Consider the following 15,379-nt stretch of genomic DNA (forward strand, 5'->3'; position numbering starts at 1 on the left):
TGCTTTAGTGCCTTGTTGCAAACAGGATGCATGTTTTGGAATATGTTTATTCTATACAYGCTTCCTTCTTTTCACTCCGTCAATTAGGTTAGTATTGTAGAGTTACTACAATGATGTTAATCTATCCTCAGTTTTCTCCGATCACACCCATTAACCTCTGTAACGGTTTTAACATCACCCATGGCCCCATAGTGAAATCTTTGAGCGGTTTCCTTTCTCTCTGGCAACTGAGTTAGTTAGGACGCCTGTATCTTTGTAGTGACTGGGTGTATTGATACACCATCCAAAGTGTAATTAATAACTTCACCATGCTCAAAGGGATATATTCAAAGTCTGCTTTTTAAATGTTTACCTATCTACCAATAGGTGCCCTTCTTTGCGAGGCATTGGAAAATCTCCCTGGTCTTTGTGGTTGAATCTGTTTGAAATTCACTGCTCGACTGAGGGACCTTAGAGATAATTGTATGTGTGGGGTACAGAGATGAGGTAGTCATTAAATGGAACTCATGATGTGACATGTTAAGCACATTTGTACTCTTTAACTTATTTAGGCTTGCCATGACAAAGGAGTTGAATATTTTGACATAAGACATTTCAGCTTTTCATTTTACATGAATTTGTAAAACATTTCTAAAAACATCACTCCACTTTGACAATATGGGGTATTGTGTGTAGGCCAGTAACACAAAATCTAATTTTAATAAATTTTAAATTCAGGCTGTAACATAACAAAATGTGGAAAAGGTCAAGGCATGTGAATTATTTTTGAAGGCACCGTAGTTCATTGTTGTTTTACCATGTATCCATCATTCCATCATTGCAGCGTTAACTGAGGTAAATGGAAACAAAAACAACAGCAACAATAGCCAAACACACCAAAAGACTTCTGCGTTGCCCTGTCATTGACCTGAATACTGTATGCATCCACTTTAGTTATGGATTCTATTCATGTTTATAGATTCTCTGCATATTGTAACTCGTTTAATCCCCAAAAAGCAGAGGTGAGAGATGTTTAGTGTGTAAGGGTAGAACAATAAAATGTTCTGAATAACAAAGAGCAGTTTGTTTTCTTTTTTGGAGAGCATATCGTCTTTTAGAAATGGGAAACTGATGTGAGAGAATGGAAACTGATGATGGTGTTGTATTCCCTCCCCATCATCACCCTCAACCCCTGGGCCACAGGGGACAGTTCTGAGTATTTGTCAGTGTGAGCTGTGGCAGCTGATTTGTTGACGTTCACCATCTTAGCTCTACTAATGGCCAAATTGTCTGTCAATCAAAACAGGGTATAGTTTGTGTTTTCTTTCACCACGCCAGTCATAAAAGTGGGCGCTTCATATCTCTGTCGGTTGTTGATGGTGCAGGCTTTCTTCATCGCGCAGCTTCAGCGATGTTTATCCCTACTTTAGAGGAAGACATGCACCATTTTAAACCGAATCGACACAGGCTCTACACAACGAGATGCTGTGGGTGTTGCCATGTCAGGACGGGAACCATCATTCTCGGCACCTGGTACATGGTACGTACTATACAAATGGTCGCCTTGCCTTTAGATTGTGCTAACGTTAGCTTCGTTGCAGTCATGTTGCAGTACCCCCTCGTTGCCACTACTGATAGTAGGCCGTTGTAATAACTAACTAGCTAGCTTGTTACCAGTAAGTTAAACCGAAGCTAGTATTTGTCGAGAAAGTCACTTTGATATCTGAATGCGTGCCCTACTCTGGAACATATTGCTAGCTAGATTATGTAAATGTTCCTATATTASCTAACTAACTAGCAAATGTAATCGGATAGTTATCTAACGTTAGCTAAATTAGTTAATTAGTTACGTGTCAACGTTACCCGTTAGGGACTTTCAGCCAATAGTGTGATTGCGGCACGCAATTCGGGCAGGGCTGCCAACTTTTGAAGAAAACTGGAGTGAGATTTGCTAAATGGATTTCATTGCCCCCTGACACAGTCCCTAGAAGGGGCACTGGGAATATGTTACTGTTTTAAAGCTAATTTACTGCAATTCTGCGTATTGGTTTAGGCCTATGACCAGGGTGGAAAAAAATACAAAATAAAAAACACAGGTCTGGTGTATTCAGGATGCTTTGAACATTAAATGAACACTCAACATTCGACCACTTTGAGGGGATGAAATTTAAAGTATGCTAATATTTTTTCTAACATTTTGTTTACGTGGTTTGAGAATCATTCAGACTGTAATGAAATGAACTAGGGAGACGGTAGAATGTTAGAAAATGTGGGAAGATTGGAACCCGGGATTGATCCCTGTTCTCAGGTAGAAAGTTGTGTGTAGTGCTCTGCACAGGAGTTTACTTCTTTCTTCTTCTTTTTTTAAACCTCTTAAGGATCGGACCCTTTTTTTWAAATTTTCGCCTAGAATGACATACCCAAATCTAACTGCCTGTAGCTCAGGACCTGAAGCAAGGATATGCATATTCTTGATACCATTTGAAAGGAAACACTTTGAAGTTTGTGGAAATGTGAAATGAATGTAGGAGAATATAACACATTAGATCTGGTAAAAGATAATACAAAGAAAAAACATTTTTGGCCACTAGATGGCAGCTGTGTATGTGCAAAGTTTTATACTGATCCAATGAACCATTGTATTTCTGTTAAAAATGTTGTATCAAGACTGCCCAAATGTGCCTAATTGGTTTATTAATAACCTTTCAAGTTCATAACTGTGCACTCCTCAAACAATAGCAATGTAAATTGGACAGTGCAGTTAGATTAACAAGAATTTAAGCTTTCTGACAATATAAGATAGGTTTATGTTCTGGGAAATGTTCTTGTTACTTACAACCTCATGCTAATCGCATTAGCCTACGTTAGTTCAACCGTCCCGTGGGGGACCCACCAATCCTGTAAAGGTTGATGGCAAGGGGTAACCAAATCATAGACTGCTTTCAAGGTAAGGACACAAACATTTTGTAATTTGGGTGAACTAGCTATCTCTTTAAAATAGGTCTGGAAGAAACCCCTGCTTGCTCTCCAGGAGGGTTGGCTACCCCTTGATCTATGTTTTCCAGGTGCTGGGTGTTCGAAAATGTTCTTGTTATAACAATTAATTTCTCAATCACCCAACCTTCAAGACCATTTGAATGAATATCAATATTTAGGTGGTTTATGCCTACTAGTTGAATATCCTTGACATCATCTTACTCTACATAGACAAAATATGTATTTATGAGGTGAGTCCCCCTACCATCTCTGCCTAGCATGTGCACAATACTAAACTGTATACAATTATATTTGATTCCTGGAGCATTTAACATCCGTTTGCTGATTTGTATGACTTGTTCAAAACTGTCCATGAATGGCTGCAATAATACAATAATACATCATTCGTTTTGAAAGACACAATAGGTATATCATATTTCAAATAGGTAATTCCACTGGCAAAATGGAATAATACAAGTTTGGGGAATAACAGTAGTGTTCTTGCTGACAAGCACAGTAATTACCCTATATTTTAGCCCATTGTTAAGAATTAGAATTGTTCTACTGATCAGACTAAATAAATGGATAATACAAATATGACAAATCTACCACTACACCCTAACCAAATTATTTTCCGTCCCCTTTAGAATCAAACGTACACTTTTGCACTTTTGGGTTCACAATCTGACACAATTATTGTCATAGTTCCAAATCAGGTCACCCTACCAAACTTCCCTGCTAAAACATACTGTAGGTCTGTCTGCTCCCTTTTTGTTATCCCAGCCTAAATGCCAATAAACAAACGAGGGAACTAATGCAAGTGTGGGTTAAATCGACTTTAGTACATGCTGTCAAAAGGCTGCATTCTGCAATAGATTTATGGACGGGAGTAACAAGAACTTAATTCTGTTGACATTTTACCTAAAACACAGCTACCATGCTGTTCTTTTTACAGTTTTATAAACTCAGCTCCACTCTAATCTTGAGGGGCGTTTCTTTAAAACATGCATCCAATCCCCTTGATCCTTCACATAACTAGACCAATCATTTGCTTCAATGTGCTGTGGTTCACAGTGCTGTGGCAAGACAGGACAATGGTAGTGGTTCCGCTCATGATGTTAAATTGTAGGCGCAGATGCTTTGATTTCCAAAAGATTTGGAGGACAGTTAACGCGCTAATGTATAAATTAGGAAAATAAATGCAGGAGTTTTCAATGTATGAGATATGAGGTGTGGCCTGAAGAGGGTCAAATGTGCGTGTCTCACAGCCAATGTGTGAGAGTTGGCAGCTCTGATGTAGGCATTCCTGCATATGCAGGAACACCTTGAATTTCGGTCTGCAATTACACCCTTCTCCTTTCAGCTCCCGCCCATGCACATCTGGTGCCGGTGCTGTAGCTAGTGCTAGCGGTAGCTAGCTACCAGTACCTAGTTAGCTAGCTAACAGTACCTAGTTAGCTGTATACACTGAACAAAAATATAATGGCAACATGCAACAATTTACAGTTCATATAAGGACATCAGTCAATTGAAATACATTGATTAGACCGTAATCTATCAATTTCTCATGACTGGGAATACAGATATGCATCTGTTGGTCACAGATTTGTTTTTGAAACGCCTTTTTTTTTTTAAGTAGGAGTATGGATCAGAGAACCAGTCAGGGTATGGTGTGAACATTTACTTCATGCAGTGGGACACATCTCCTTTGCATAGAGTTGATCAGGCTATTTATTGTGGCCTGTGGAATGTTGTCCCACTCCTCTTCAATGGCTGTGCAAAGTTGCTGGATATTTACTGGAACGCGCTGTTGTACACGTCAATCCAGAGCATCCCAAACATGCTCAATGGGTGACTTGTCTGCTGAGTATGCAGGCCATAGAAGAACTGGGACATTTTCAGCTTCCAGGAATTGTGTACAGATCCTTGTGACATGGGGACGTGCATTATCATGCTGACACTTGAGGTGATGACGGTGGATGAATGGCACGACAATGGGCCTCATGATCTCGTCACGGTATCTCTGCATTCATAATTGCTGTCGATACAATGCAATTGTGTTCTTTGCCCGTAGCTTATGCCTGCCCATAGCATAACCAATGTTCCCTCAAATGTTTTTCATCACTGAGCAAGATTCAGGTCTGCCGAGCGCAAACTTGAACATTTAAAATGCTGTGCAACTTCCGGCGTGCGTTTACTGTGAACACTGAGGTTGTACCCACTTTAAGTTAGTTTTAACAGTGATCAAATAGGCTACTGTGGCTATTTGATCATAATGTAGGCCTACCATTGTGGCCTACCATCAAAATGTATGCTACCCTCCGCCTATTGGCTACTTAGCTTATTCAAGACTGCCTCAAAATACAACACTGTCCCTTTTTATGACAAAAAAAGCTCTGACTCGCTTCAAAGATGTCTGGAAATGCACACCTTGTGCTCTTGTAGGAGGCAAACACTCCCACATTGCTGACTACAAATTATGTATTAACTCACTAAGTAGCAAAGGATATGTACAAATGTGCACACACCGCTACATGTAGCTGTCACTTTGCTCTCAAAACAAGCACATCTACGGACAACCGCTCATGCTGTAAACACAGTCCAGTTCAAAGTGAATGGCACAGATCCATATATGGCAAAGTGCCTTTTTGCATATAGGCCCGACTGCAGCTCTTATTTATGGCGCACTGATTTGTGTAGAGTCGTGCCAGTCAATGCAATAGAATCCTACTCCGATGCGTTCTGCCTACAACAAAATCTCTTGCATTGTTAGTTTTGCATACTAAGTTTTGAAGAGTTTGTTTTGTTTCAGTATGTAGCATTGGAAGTGGCTATTGTGTTGATTTGATCACAATTCCCACAGTAAAGGGAAATGTTGATAGTGTTAACTAATGGGGAAAACTCTAGAAAGTTGAGTGAAATACAATCTCGTGTTTCTCTGTGTGGGCTGATGTTTCTTCTGCCTGGCAGTCCCAGGGAATAGGCTAGGAACATTGACCATATTCCTACTGCCACCATGGGGCACTCTGTACACAACGTCGACATCAGCAAACCGCTCACCCACACGATGCCATACACACTGTCTGCCATCTACCCGGTACAGTTGAAACAGGGATACATCTGTGAAGAGCACACTTCTCCAGCATACCAGTGGTCATCAACGGTGAGCATTTTCCCACTGAAGAAGGTTAAAACGCCAAACTGCAGTCCGGTCAAGACTGGTGAGGATGATGAGCACGCAGATGCACTTTCCTGAGACTGTTTGTGCAGAAATTCTTTGGATGTGCAAAACCAGTTTCATCAGGTGGCTGTCTGACGATCCCGCAGGTGAAGAAGGCAGGTGTGGAGGTCCTGGGCTGGCGTGGTTACACATGGTCTGCAGTTGTGAGGCCAGTTGGACGTACTGCCAAATTCTCTAAAATGACGTTGGATGCGGCTTATGGTAGAGAAATGAACATTCAATTCTCTGGCAACAGGCCACCACTCTACAACACATTGACTATTTCTCCTTTGCCAAGCTAATCCATCCACCTGACAGGTGTGGCATATTAAGAAGCTGATTAAACAACATGATCATTACACAGGTTCTGGGAACAATAAAAGGCCACTTTTTAAAATGTGCAGTTTTGTCACAAAACACAATGCCACAGATGTCTCTAGTTTTGAGGGAGTGTGTAATTGGCATTCTGACTGCAGGAATGTTCACCAGAGCTGTTCCCAGAGAATTGACTGTCGCAGACCAACCACAGGCCACACTTAACCACTCCAGCCCAGGACCTCCACATCCGCCTTCTTCACCTGCGGGATTGTCTTCAATAAATGTTCACTTTCTCCGTCTCGTGTTTTTTACATTTTTAATACTTGATATATGTATTATAAGAAGTGAGAATTACGGAGGGACCGTAACCACAAGTGTATAACATCTCTTGGAGTGTTTTTGTTGTTTTTTTGCTCAGTGAAGATCGGTAACGGTGCATGATTTAACATCCAACAGTTGACAAGTGTAAAAAGACACATTTGATCCATCTGTCGTCGTTCACAACGGTTGTTGGCAAAACCTCTGGATACATTGATGACAGAGGCCTATATCACAAGTCTAATCATTGAATATATTATGCAATGTGTGAGAGGGATTTAATATTTTAAATATAACATACACTTTGACAGGGAAAGTCCATTAAACAGATTAGGGGAAAGGACTCCTAGCAACCATACAAACCACCTGGTAATAATAACTATTATTTAGGCTAATCCTAATGAGAGCGCCTTCATTTGTTCAAATAAAATGAAGTGTAATTTGTTGCTTATCTGTGGAAACAGAAACCTAGTATGTCACAAAATATCAAAGTTCTAATCTACAACAGACTGTATCCTAGCCTGGTTTCAGATCTGTTTGTAATGTCTTGACAACTCCTATGGTCATTGTCACTCACGCCACATTATAGGAGTTGGCAAACCAGCACAAACCGATCTAGGACCAGGCTATGTGTTGAAGGACATAACAATGCCTTTCTGTCTCTCCAGGTGGTGAACCTGTTGATGGGCATTCTGCTGACCGTGGCCGTGACCCACCCAGAGAACGTGCCCACTGTGGACCTGCAGTATGAGGTTATCGAGCACTACTTTAGCCACACCCTCCAGGTGGAGGGGAATGTTTTAAAGGGTTAGTTCGTTGTATCTTCATGTTTGGTTCAACTTGAGTTGTCTACGTAGGCCAGTAGTGACAGCATCCACGATAATCTGTATTTATCTTCCCAAAAGGCAGTAGCTGGCATGATTTAGCATAGTCTCCCGATTTTGGTATTTGTTAGCAAAGCTGCAGTACTTTGTCTGGACTGGTACCTCATAGCTCTCTCAAACACACACACACACACACCAATCCCCTTCTCATCCAGCATTGATAACTTTCGCCAAATGCCTGCTTCTTTAACCTTTCAGCCCTATACAGACTGATTTAGCTACAACTCTTATTTTGTCACAGGCCCAAAGCCTGTAAAAGCAGGATTTTAATATGTAACCTGGAGCTGGGCAGCGCTGAGCTGTGCTCTCTGTGGCTGGCTGTTGTGTTTAGTTTATTCGGTGCGATTCCGTTGTTTATTTGGCTTGGTTGCACAAGGACTCCTCATTTCCCAGAAAGTGACTCAGTAAGAGCTGAAAGGGCTTGGCTCTTGTGGGCAGCGACTGAACCACCCCCACAACACACGCACACACAGCAGGGCTGTGCCAAAAGAAAGGGGGGAGGGGAGGGACGGGGTGCACGTGTTATGTAAATCCAAAGCCTGGCACTGCTGTGGCTTCATGGGTGCCATTTCTAGACAGCATCTTCCCACTTGGTTGACGTGTTTTAAGAAGGTTGCGAGCCAGTTTGGAGCCTACACAGCCGACTTCGGACAAGCAATGGTATGACATCGCCCCGCGTTAGAGGTATGAATCCCCGGTAGGACACTTTCAATGCTGTCTATCCTTTTCTAGGACTCCCACCTACGGTTTAAATAAAGGATATTGTTTACAGACAAAACATGAGGGACTGAACCGCCGTGACCTGATATCAAAGTACAAGGTGTGTTAGAAGAGGGCCCCTGTTAGAAGAGGGCCCCTGTTAGAAGAGGGCCCCTGTTAGAAGAGGGCCCCTGTTAGAAGAGGGCCCCTGTTAGAAGAGGGCCCCTGTTAGAAGAGGGCCCCTGTTAGAAGAGGGCCCCTGTTAGAAGAGGGCCCCTGTTAGAAGAGGGCCCCTGTTAGAAGAGGGCCCCTGTTAGAAGAGGGCCCCTGTTAGAAGAGGGCCCCTGTTAGAAGAGGGCCCCTGTTAGAAGAGGGCCCCTGTTAGAAGAGGGCCCCTGTTAGAAGAGGGCCCCTGTCAGAGTACTTGAAAATGCATCTTTCCTTTCTTGTGTCCTTGTGGTAAGCACAGATCTATAAGTGATTGGATCGGTATTAAACAACGTTAGCGCCCTATTAGTGTCGGCAATCCAACCACTTCAGATCTGTGATTACCTCCAGGTAGGTAGGAAGGCAGGATACCTTTCTGAAGTATTCTAACAGAGCTGAAAACAAATGGAGAAGCCCCAAATAAGAGATGTTGTTCCATCCGAATACTCTCCTACGATTACCTCAACAAAATGGAAAAAGTTCTGTATTTGACTACCATTTACATCTGTTCTTTTCCACTGACCTCTTTCACTGTAATATCAGATATTTCACACGCGCATAGAAAGGTACACAGTTATCCTGTTGGTGTTGGCAGATGCCCCGGTCCAGAATGCCTGGCAGAGGCTGATGAATGTATAGCCTGGCCTCAGACAGACACGGGACGTAATGCTAAACGATCTACTGTAATGGATTAGGCTACAGATTGCATCAGTGACGACCCTTCTGATACACACACACACACACACAATGCACAGCTTCAGAACTGAATTTGGGAGCTCCGCATGGACTACACACGCCTCTTCTCATTCACTCACACACTCCTCTTCTCATTCACTCACACAGTCACACTCATAAATGCCCTACTAGGAAGGAATGGCTTGCAGATTGCATCAGTTACCGTTACGACAATCGGATATGTTAGACTCCGAAGAGAAACGGCTTCCTGCACAGCTTTAGAACGACTGACTGATAGTCTGGAGTGAACCACACATGCATCGCCTCACCTCACTCACTTAGTGCCCAGCACGAGGCTGTGAGCTGTCAGAAGCACTTGACCGACGCACCAGAGTGCAGCAGATGGCAGGCCTATTAATTAGCCTAGCGTAGCCTGTGTTGTAGTGCGTTGTCTTCACTGATGCTACTGAGTGCCTGAGTGGGAGAAGCTAAGGGCTCCCCAGAGCACGCTAACGCTAAAAGAGAGCGAGTTAGTAGGCAATGCATCCCTGGAGATGCTTCAGTTACACACAAATCAATTGGGCCTCTGTAGTAACGCTCTCACTGACAGTTGCATGAATGCACTCTGTGGGGCCCCATCGTGGGATGCAACGGGCCCAGACCAGGCAGCCATGATGGCTCACAAGGATAGGTGCACAATACCACTATATTCAATTGTTAGTTAAAGATAATTCAACATTTGGGTTAATATTTTTTAGATTTAGGAAATTATTCTCCCAACGCCTTTGACTGACGTTAATTTCAAGACTTACTACAAGTTGAGTTTGTAGTTGAATACACAAGTATTTGACCCTAATGAATGAACTCTGTCTCTCTGACTCTCTCTCTCTCTGCTTATAGAGAATGCCTGTGTGGGATTCGCAATCTCTCTGTTGATGCTCACTATCAGCGCCATGATGGTCTATGGAGCCATTACTGTAAGTTTCTATCCATTTATTTTGTATGTGTGTCAATCAAATGTTGTCTTATATATTCTAAGCCCAGCATACAAATGTAAGTTGTGACAGCGGGGACGACAATTACCCCTGGAGGAGTGGGAGAAATAGGAAGTTGAAAAGATAGTTCTCCCTGAACTTCAACCGTGGTCATGTTCATTGTGGAAGAAAGCGGACTGAAACGGGGAAGAACTACCTGGAGTTGTCCAATAATAAACACTCATTTTGAGTTTTGTGTTGCAAAATGTTTTAAAACATCTATGTGCCCCAATGAACACAACTCTGATGGCAGTGCTTTGTCCCTTCCTGGTGTCTGAAAGGACAATATATTTCTTTAATGTCTTAATGCTTTTTAAGCAATTCACATTGACCAATAACAGATTCACTGCATGCAAACTCCTTGCTTGTGCATTCAACTAGCCCCACCAGGGTGAGTGGAAAGTTTGCTACACAACGTTGTTCTAATGTTATCATCTTTACCTCACCAGGCCTACCTGATGGGCATCCACACTGACAGGTTTGATGGATATGTGACGTGGACCTGAATAGAGCTGCTACTTTAAATGGCGACGCACCGCTAAAGCATGACGCATTGTCTAGGTTTTGGTTGATCTTTGTGTGAGCAACGAACGTTATGCCTTAGCTGTGAATACAGGCTCTTAGGATACCCTTGTAGATGCCCTGTATTCAGTGTTTGTCAGAGTAGTTCCATTGCTGGCTGTAGCCTCCCTGGCAAAATACCCAGTCCTGATGACATAAGAACAGATGTACATAGATTGATTCAATGCCTGTGAATTTTGTGACATCCTCAACATTGCTTAGAACCCAAAATTTAGATCAGGTTTTTGCTAGGGCTAGATATGCTTCTTGCTTGACAAACAACCTGACAAACTCTTGTGAAATGGCCATCCTTTTACATGTATGGTCAATGACGTGTGTTTACTCTTCCTCCCCATGTAGCATCGTGACGGCTGGCTCATCCCGTTCTTCTGCTACCAGCTCTTTGACTTTGCTCTGAGTTGTCTGGTGGCCATCAGCTCCCTCACCTACCTACCCCGGATCAAGGACTACATGACAGAGGCTGTGAGTCAGATCCAGTCCCACACCCCCCCCAGCCGTGGGTCGGTCATAGTCCAGCGACCCCCCCCCCCAGCCTGTCGGCTAGTCCACGACCGCCCCCTCCCCCCCAGGCCTGTCGGCAGATTCCGCCCCCACCCCCCAGGCGAGCCCCTGTCGGCTAGTCCCACGGACCCCGACCCCCCAGCCGCCTGTCGGCTAGTCACGCCCCCCCTCGGCCTGTCGGCTAGTTACACGCACGCCCCGCCCCTCCAGGCCTTGTCCCGGACTTAGTCCGCCACCCCCCCAGGCCTGTCGGCTAAAGGATCCGCCGACGCTAATGATGCTCTGTAGGCCCATATTTCAGTACAATCCCTGGTTTTTTATGGGGGTGCTATTAAGTTTTCTGTACGTGCTGAATGGTGTGCTCCCTCGTCTCAGCCGGACTTTCCCTACAAGAACACCACTCTCCAGGACTCCACGCTGCCATGCCTGCTGCCTATTCGTCCTCACATCGTTTCTTTCGCCTTCCCTCATCATCCCGACAAGGTGTGTGTTTTCTGAACAATATGAGTGATTGAATACTAAACTTTATTTTTCCGCCATCTTCAGATTCATGAATATTTAGATTTACTGCACTTGTATTTAAAGTTGATTCTTATACCATCCGGAGAATTTGAGTAGACATGGATCGTATACGCATCCGATTGCTGGAATGTACTTAGTAGATGTGTTGAGTAGACTTGACTGACAGGTCTTCAGTAGACTGATGATTAGACCTTGATACTGACAGGTCTTTAGTGAGGTATAGACCTTGACTGAAGGTCTTCTAGTAGATTGGTTGATAGACGTTGACTGACAGGTCTTTAGTAGATGGTTGATAGACCTTGACTGACAGGTCTTCAGTAGATGGTTGATAGACCTTGACTGACAGGTCTTCAGTAGACGGATGATAGACCTTGACTGACAGGTCTTCAGTAGACGGATGATAGACCTTGACTGACAGGTCTTCAGTAGATGGTTGATAGACCTTGACTGACAGGTCTTCAGTAGATGGTTGATAGAGCTTCTGGAGATGAATCAGTGGTGTTGGAGCTGGGCTAGAACACAAGCCTGCACATTGTAGCTCTCTAGGACCAGGATTGAGCATCACTGGCTCAGGTAAAAATACTTAACATTTTGGCTGTCCCCCCCCCCCCCCAGGCTTACCTGATCAACAGTGTGTGGAACTGCTACAAGTACATCAACAACAGGAATGTGCAGGAGAGCGCTGTTTACCCTAACTTCATGGCCCCTCCACAGGTTTGTGTCTGAAAAGCCTCCTCTCCGGGTCCCAAACGAATTGTCAATGGCACACGTAATCAAACCTCTGAAGCATACTGTGGCATAACCAGTAGAGGGCATACCTTTCACATCCTTAGTCAGTTCAAGGATGCAAGGTGGTTTCAATTGTGTTCGGAAAGTATTCAGACCACTTGACTTTCTCCACATTTTGTTACCTTAAGCCTTATTCTAAAATTGACTTAATAGTTTTTTCCCCTCATCAATCTACACGCGCACTACCCCATAATGACAAAGCAAAAACAAGTTTATAAATGTTTGCAAATTTATTAAGAATAAAAAAACTTAAATGACATTTACATAAGTATTCAGACCCTTTACTCAGTACTATGTTGAAGAACCTTTTGGCAGCGATTACAGCCTCGTGTTTTCTTGGGTATGATGCTACAAGCTTGACACACCTGTATTTGGGGAGTTTCTCCCATTCTTCTCTGCAGATCCTCTCAAGCTCTGTCGGGTTGGATGGGGAGTGTCGCTGCACAGCTATTTTCAGGTCTCTCCAGAGATGTTCGATCAGGTTCAAGTCCGGGCTCTGGTTGGGCCACTCAAGGACATTCAGAGACTTGTCCCGAAGCCACTCCTGCGTTGTCTTGGCTGTGTGCTTAGGGTCATTGTCCTGTTGGAAGGTGAACCTTCGCCCCAGTCTGAGGTCCTGAGTGCTCTGAAGTATCAAGGATCTCCAATCAAGTTGTAGAAACAGCTCAAGGATGATCAATGGAAACAGGATGCAACAGAGCTCAATTTCGAGTCTCATAGCAAAGGGTCTGAATACTTATGTAAATAAGGTATGTGTTTTAGTTTTAATACATTTGCAAAAATGTCTAAACCTGTTTTTGCTTTGTCATTATGGCGTATTGTGTGTAGATCGATGAGGGGGGAAAATTTATTTAATCAATTTTAGAATAAGATTGTAACGTAACAATGTGGAAAAAGTCAAGGGATCTGAATAATTCCCGAATGTACTGTATACCCAATCTGCCCTCCTTTCCAGTTTTAGACGGATGAAATATCTAGCACAATATCAAATGTCTCAAATATGATTATGTCCATGGCTTTGGTCCTCTCACTGTGTGCAGTATATTTTTAAATTGATTGATGAATTAAAATAATTCTCCCTCCTCAGTACATCCTGCCTACCTACGAGATGGCAATGAAGATGCCAGAGAAAGAGCCCCCTCCCCCCTACATGCCTGCCTGAAGACCCCGTGCCCCCCCGTCTCTACCCCCATCTATATGTGTGTGTGGGCCACCCAGAGCTCGTCATTTTGACCCCACCATGCATTTCTAGAGAGGAGGGATACTCTTTATAAAGTCTTGCTAACATTCAAACCCGTGTTATATTGTAGACAAGTGAGAGGGGCAGATGCCGTGTAGTGTATAAAGCGATGAAAGCTTTACGACTTTTCTTTCCTTGTCTCGCCCCGTCTTTTGATGCATTAATAAAAAAAGGGATATTGTGAAAGTACCATCGCTTCAATGCCTTTCACCAGTCCAGCTTTAGAAAAACAATATCCTTTCCTTATAGATTGGTATTATAACGCGTGAATGTAAAAAGGAATACTCTTAAGACAATCCACTTATGATAACTCATCTTTATCCTTTAATTGTTTTTTGCTTGTTAAATTATCTAGATTTTATTCTAAGAGTTTGATTGGAACGTTTTGAAGCACTTTCTCTTTATCCCTTTATTTATTTAGCCTTGGACATCCATCCGCCACCTGTGTGTGCCATGTTCATTCTCCGCCACCGCCTTTGTGATCTTGCGTTGTTAGCTTAGTCAAGCTAGTGTATTGTGTTGCAGTTCGAAGCGTCCAGACACTGCTGGTTAAAGGGATAGTACACCAACATTTGGCAGATGTTTTCAGACCTCAAAATTTGTCCAATGTCAAGATTAAATAATAATACTTCTTAACAAAAGTCCACTTTGGAGGACTGAAAACATCAGACAAACGTTGGTTTTGAAGTGGACTGTCCCTTTAAGGAGAGCGTAAGGTTCACCTGGAGGGAACGAATGGCTAGTGTGAACAGTACTGGATCCATGCTACTCTTTCTTTCTGCCTTTTTCTTTACATTGTGTTTTGATCCTTGTGGGAAACAAATTACTTCAATAAACCATTCAAAAACATTTTGTATCCATTACCCGACTGAGTACATAKATTTTTACCTGATGTGAGCAAAGAAACGTCCTTTTTGTTGAGAACCTATTTGGTTCTGTACTTCGGTTAAATGCTCATACCAGTCGAAATCCCCCCCCCCRCCCCCCCTTTTTTTGGCTGAAAGATGACAGCCAGCGCTTAACTGTGATGTTGCACAATGATTTAAGTCAAAAACTTGACTTAGTCAAATTATTATATATTTGCGCTTAAAGTGACAAATCCAAACTGCCCTCTGTGTTAAAATCCATGTGAATGTGTCTTTTCCTATGATATACAATTATTTTGGGGCTGGGTTTTATTTCAATGTTACCATCTGCCAGCATAGCATTGTTTATTAACAGAAAAAGCTYCAAAGTTATTCCTCTTTGTGACAGAGATAAGCCAAACAGCCTTGTGTCTACTTGGCCACCTGAGACATGGAGCTAATTAAAATAGGGGAGAAACTTGTGTTTTTGCACCTCCATTTTTTTGGGGGGGGTGAATTATCATAATTGGATAATTTGTAAATTCACTTATTTTTGTGCTAGTCTAAAAATATCTTGCCATTTTATAAAT

General features: G+C 42.9%; 1 protein-coding gene across 1 annotated transcript; it reads left to right on the forward strand.

The window, feature by feature from the left end:
• The first annotated feature begins 1,293 nt into the window (after positions 1-1,293).
• On the forward strand, positions 1,294-14,551 carry LOC111954361 (lysosomal-associated transmembrane protein 4A). Its single transcript, XM_024134659.2, has 7 exons — positions 1,294-1,519; positions 7,480-7,618; positions 10,177-10,253; positions 11,232-11,354; positions 11,769-11,817; positions 12,475-12,629; positions 13,792-14,551. Exons 1-7 carry the CDS (start codon positions 1,391-1,393, stop codon positions 13,864-13,866), a joined length of 747 nt encoding a protein of 248 aa, XP_023990427.2. The 5' UTR covers positions 1,294-1,390; the 3' UTR covers positions 13,867-14,551.
• The last annotated feature ends 828 nt before the right edge of the window (positions 14,552-15,379 follow it).

Source organism: Salvelinus sp. IW2-2015, linkage group LG28 (genome assembly GCF_002910315.2).
Source record: "Salvelinus sp. IW2-2015 linkage group LG28, ASM291031v2, whole genome shotgun sequence".
Lineage (NCBI taxonomy): Eukaryota > Metazoa > Chordata > Actinopteri > Salmoniformes > Salmonidae > Salvelinus > Salvelinus sp. IW2-2015.

Excerpts from the sequence above, each read along its gene's own strand:
- LOC111954361 (XM_024134659.2), top strand. The coding sequence starts at position 1,391 with ATGTTTATCCCTACTTTAGAGGAAGACATGCACCATTTTAAACCGAAT. Across the intron at positions 10,254-11,231 it reads TGGTCTATGGAGCCATTACT|CATCGTGACGGCTGGCTCAT; the intron begins GTAAGTTTCTAT and ends CTCCCCATGTAG. Across the intron at positions 12,630-13,791 it reads ACTTCATGGCCCCTCCACAG|TACATCCTGCCTACCTACGA; the intron begins GTTTGTGTCTGA and ends CTCCCTCCTCAG.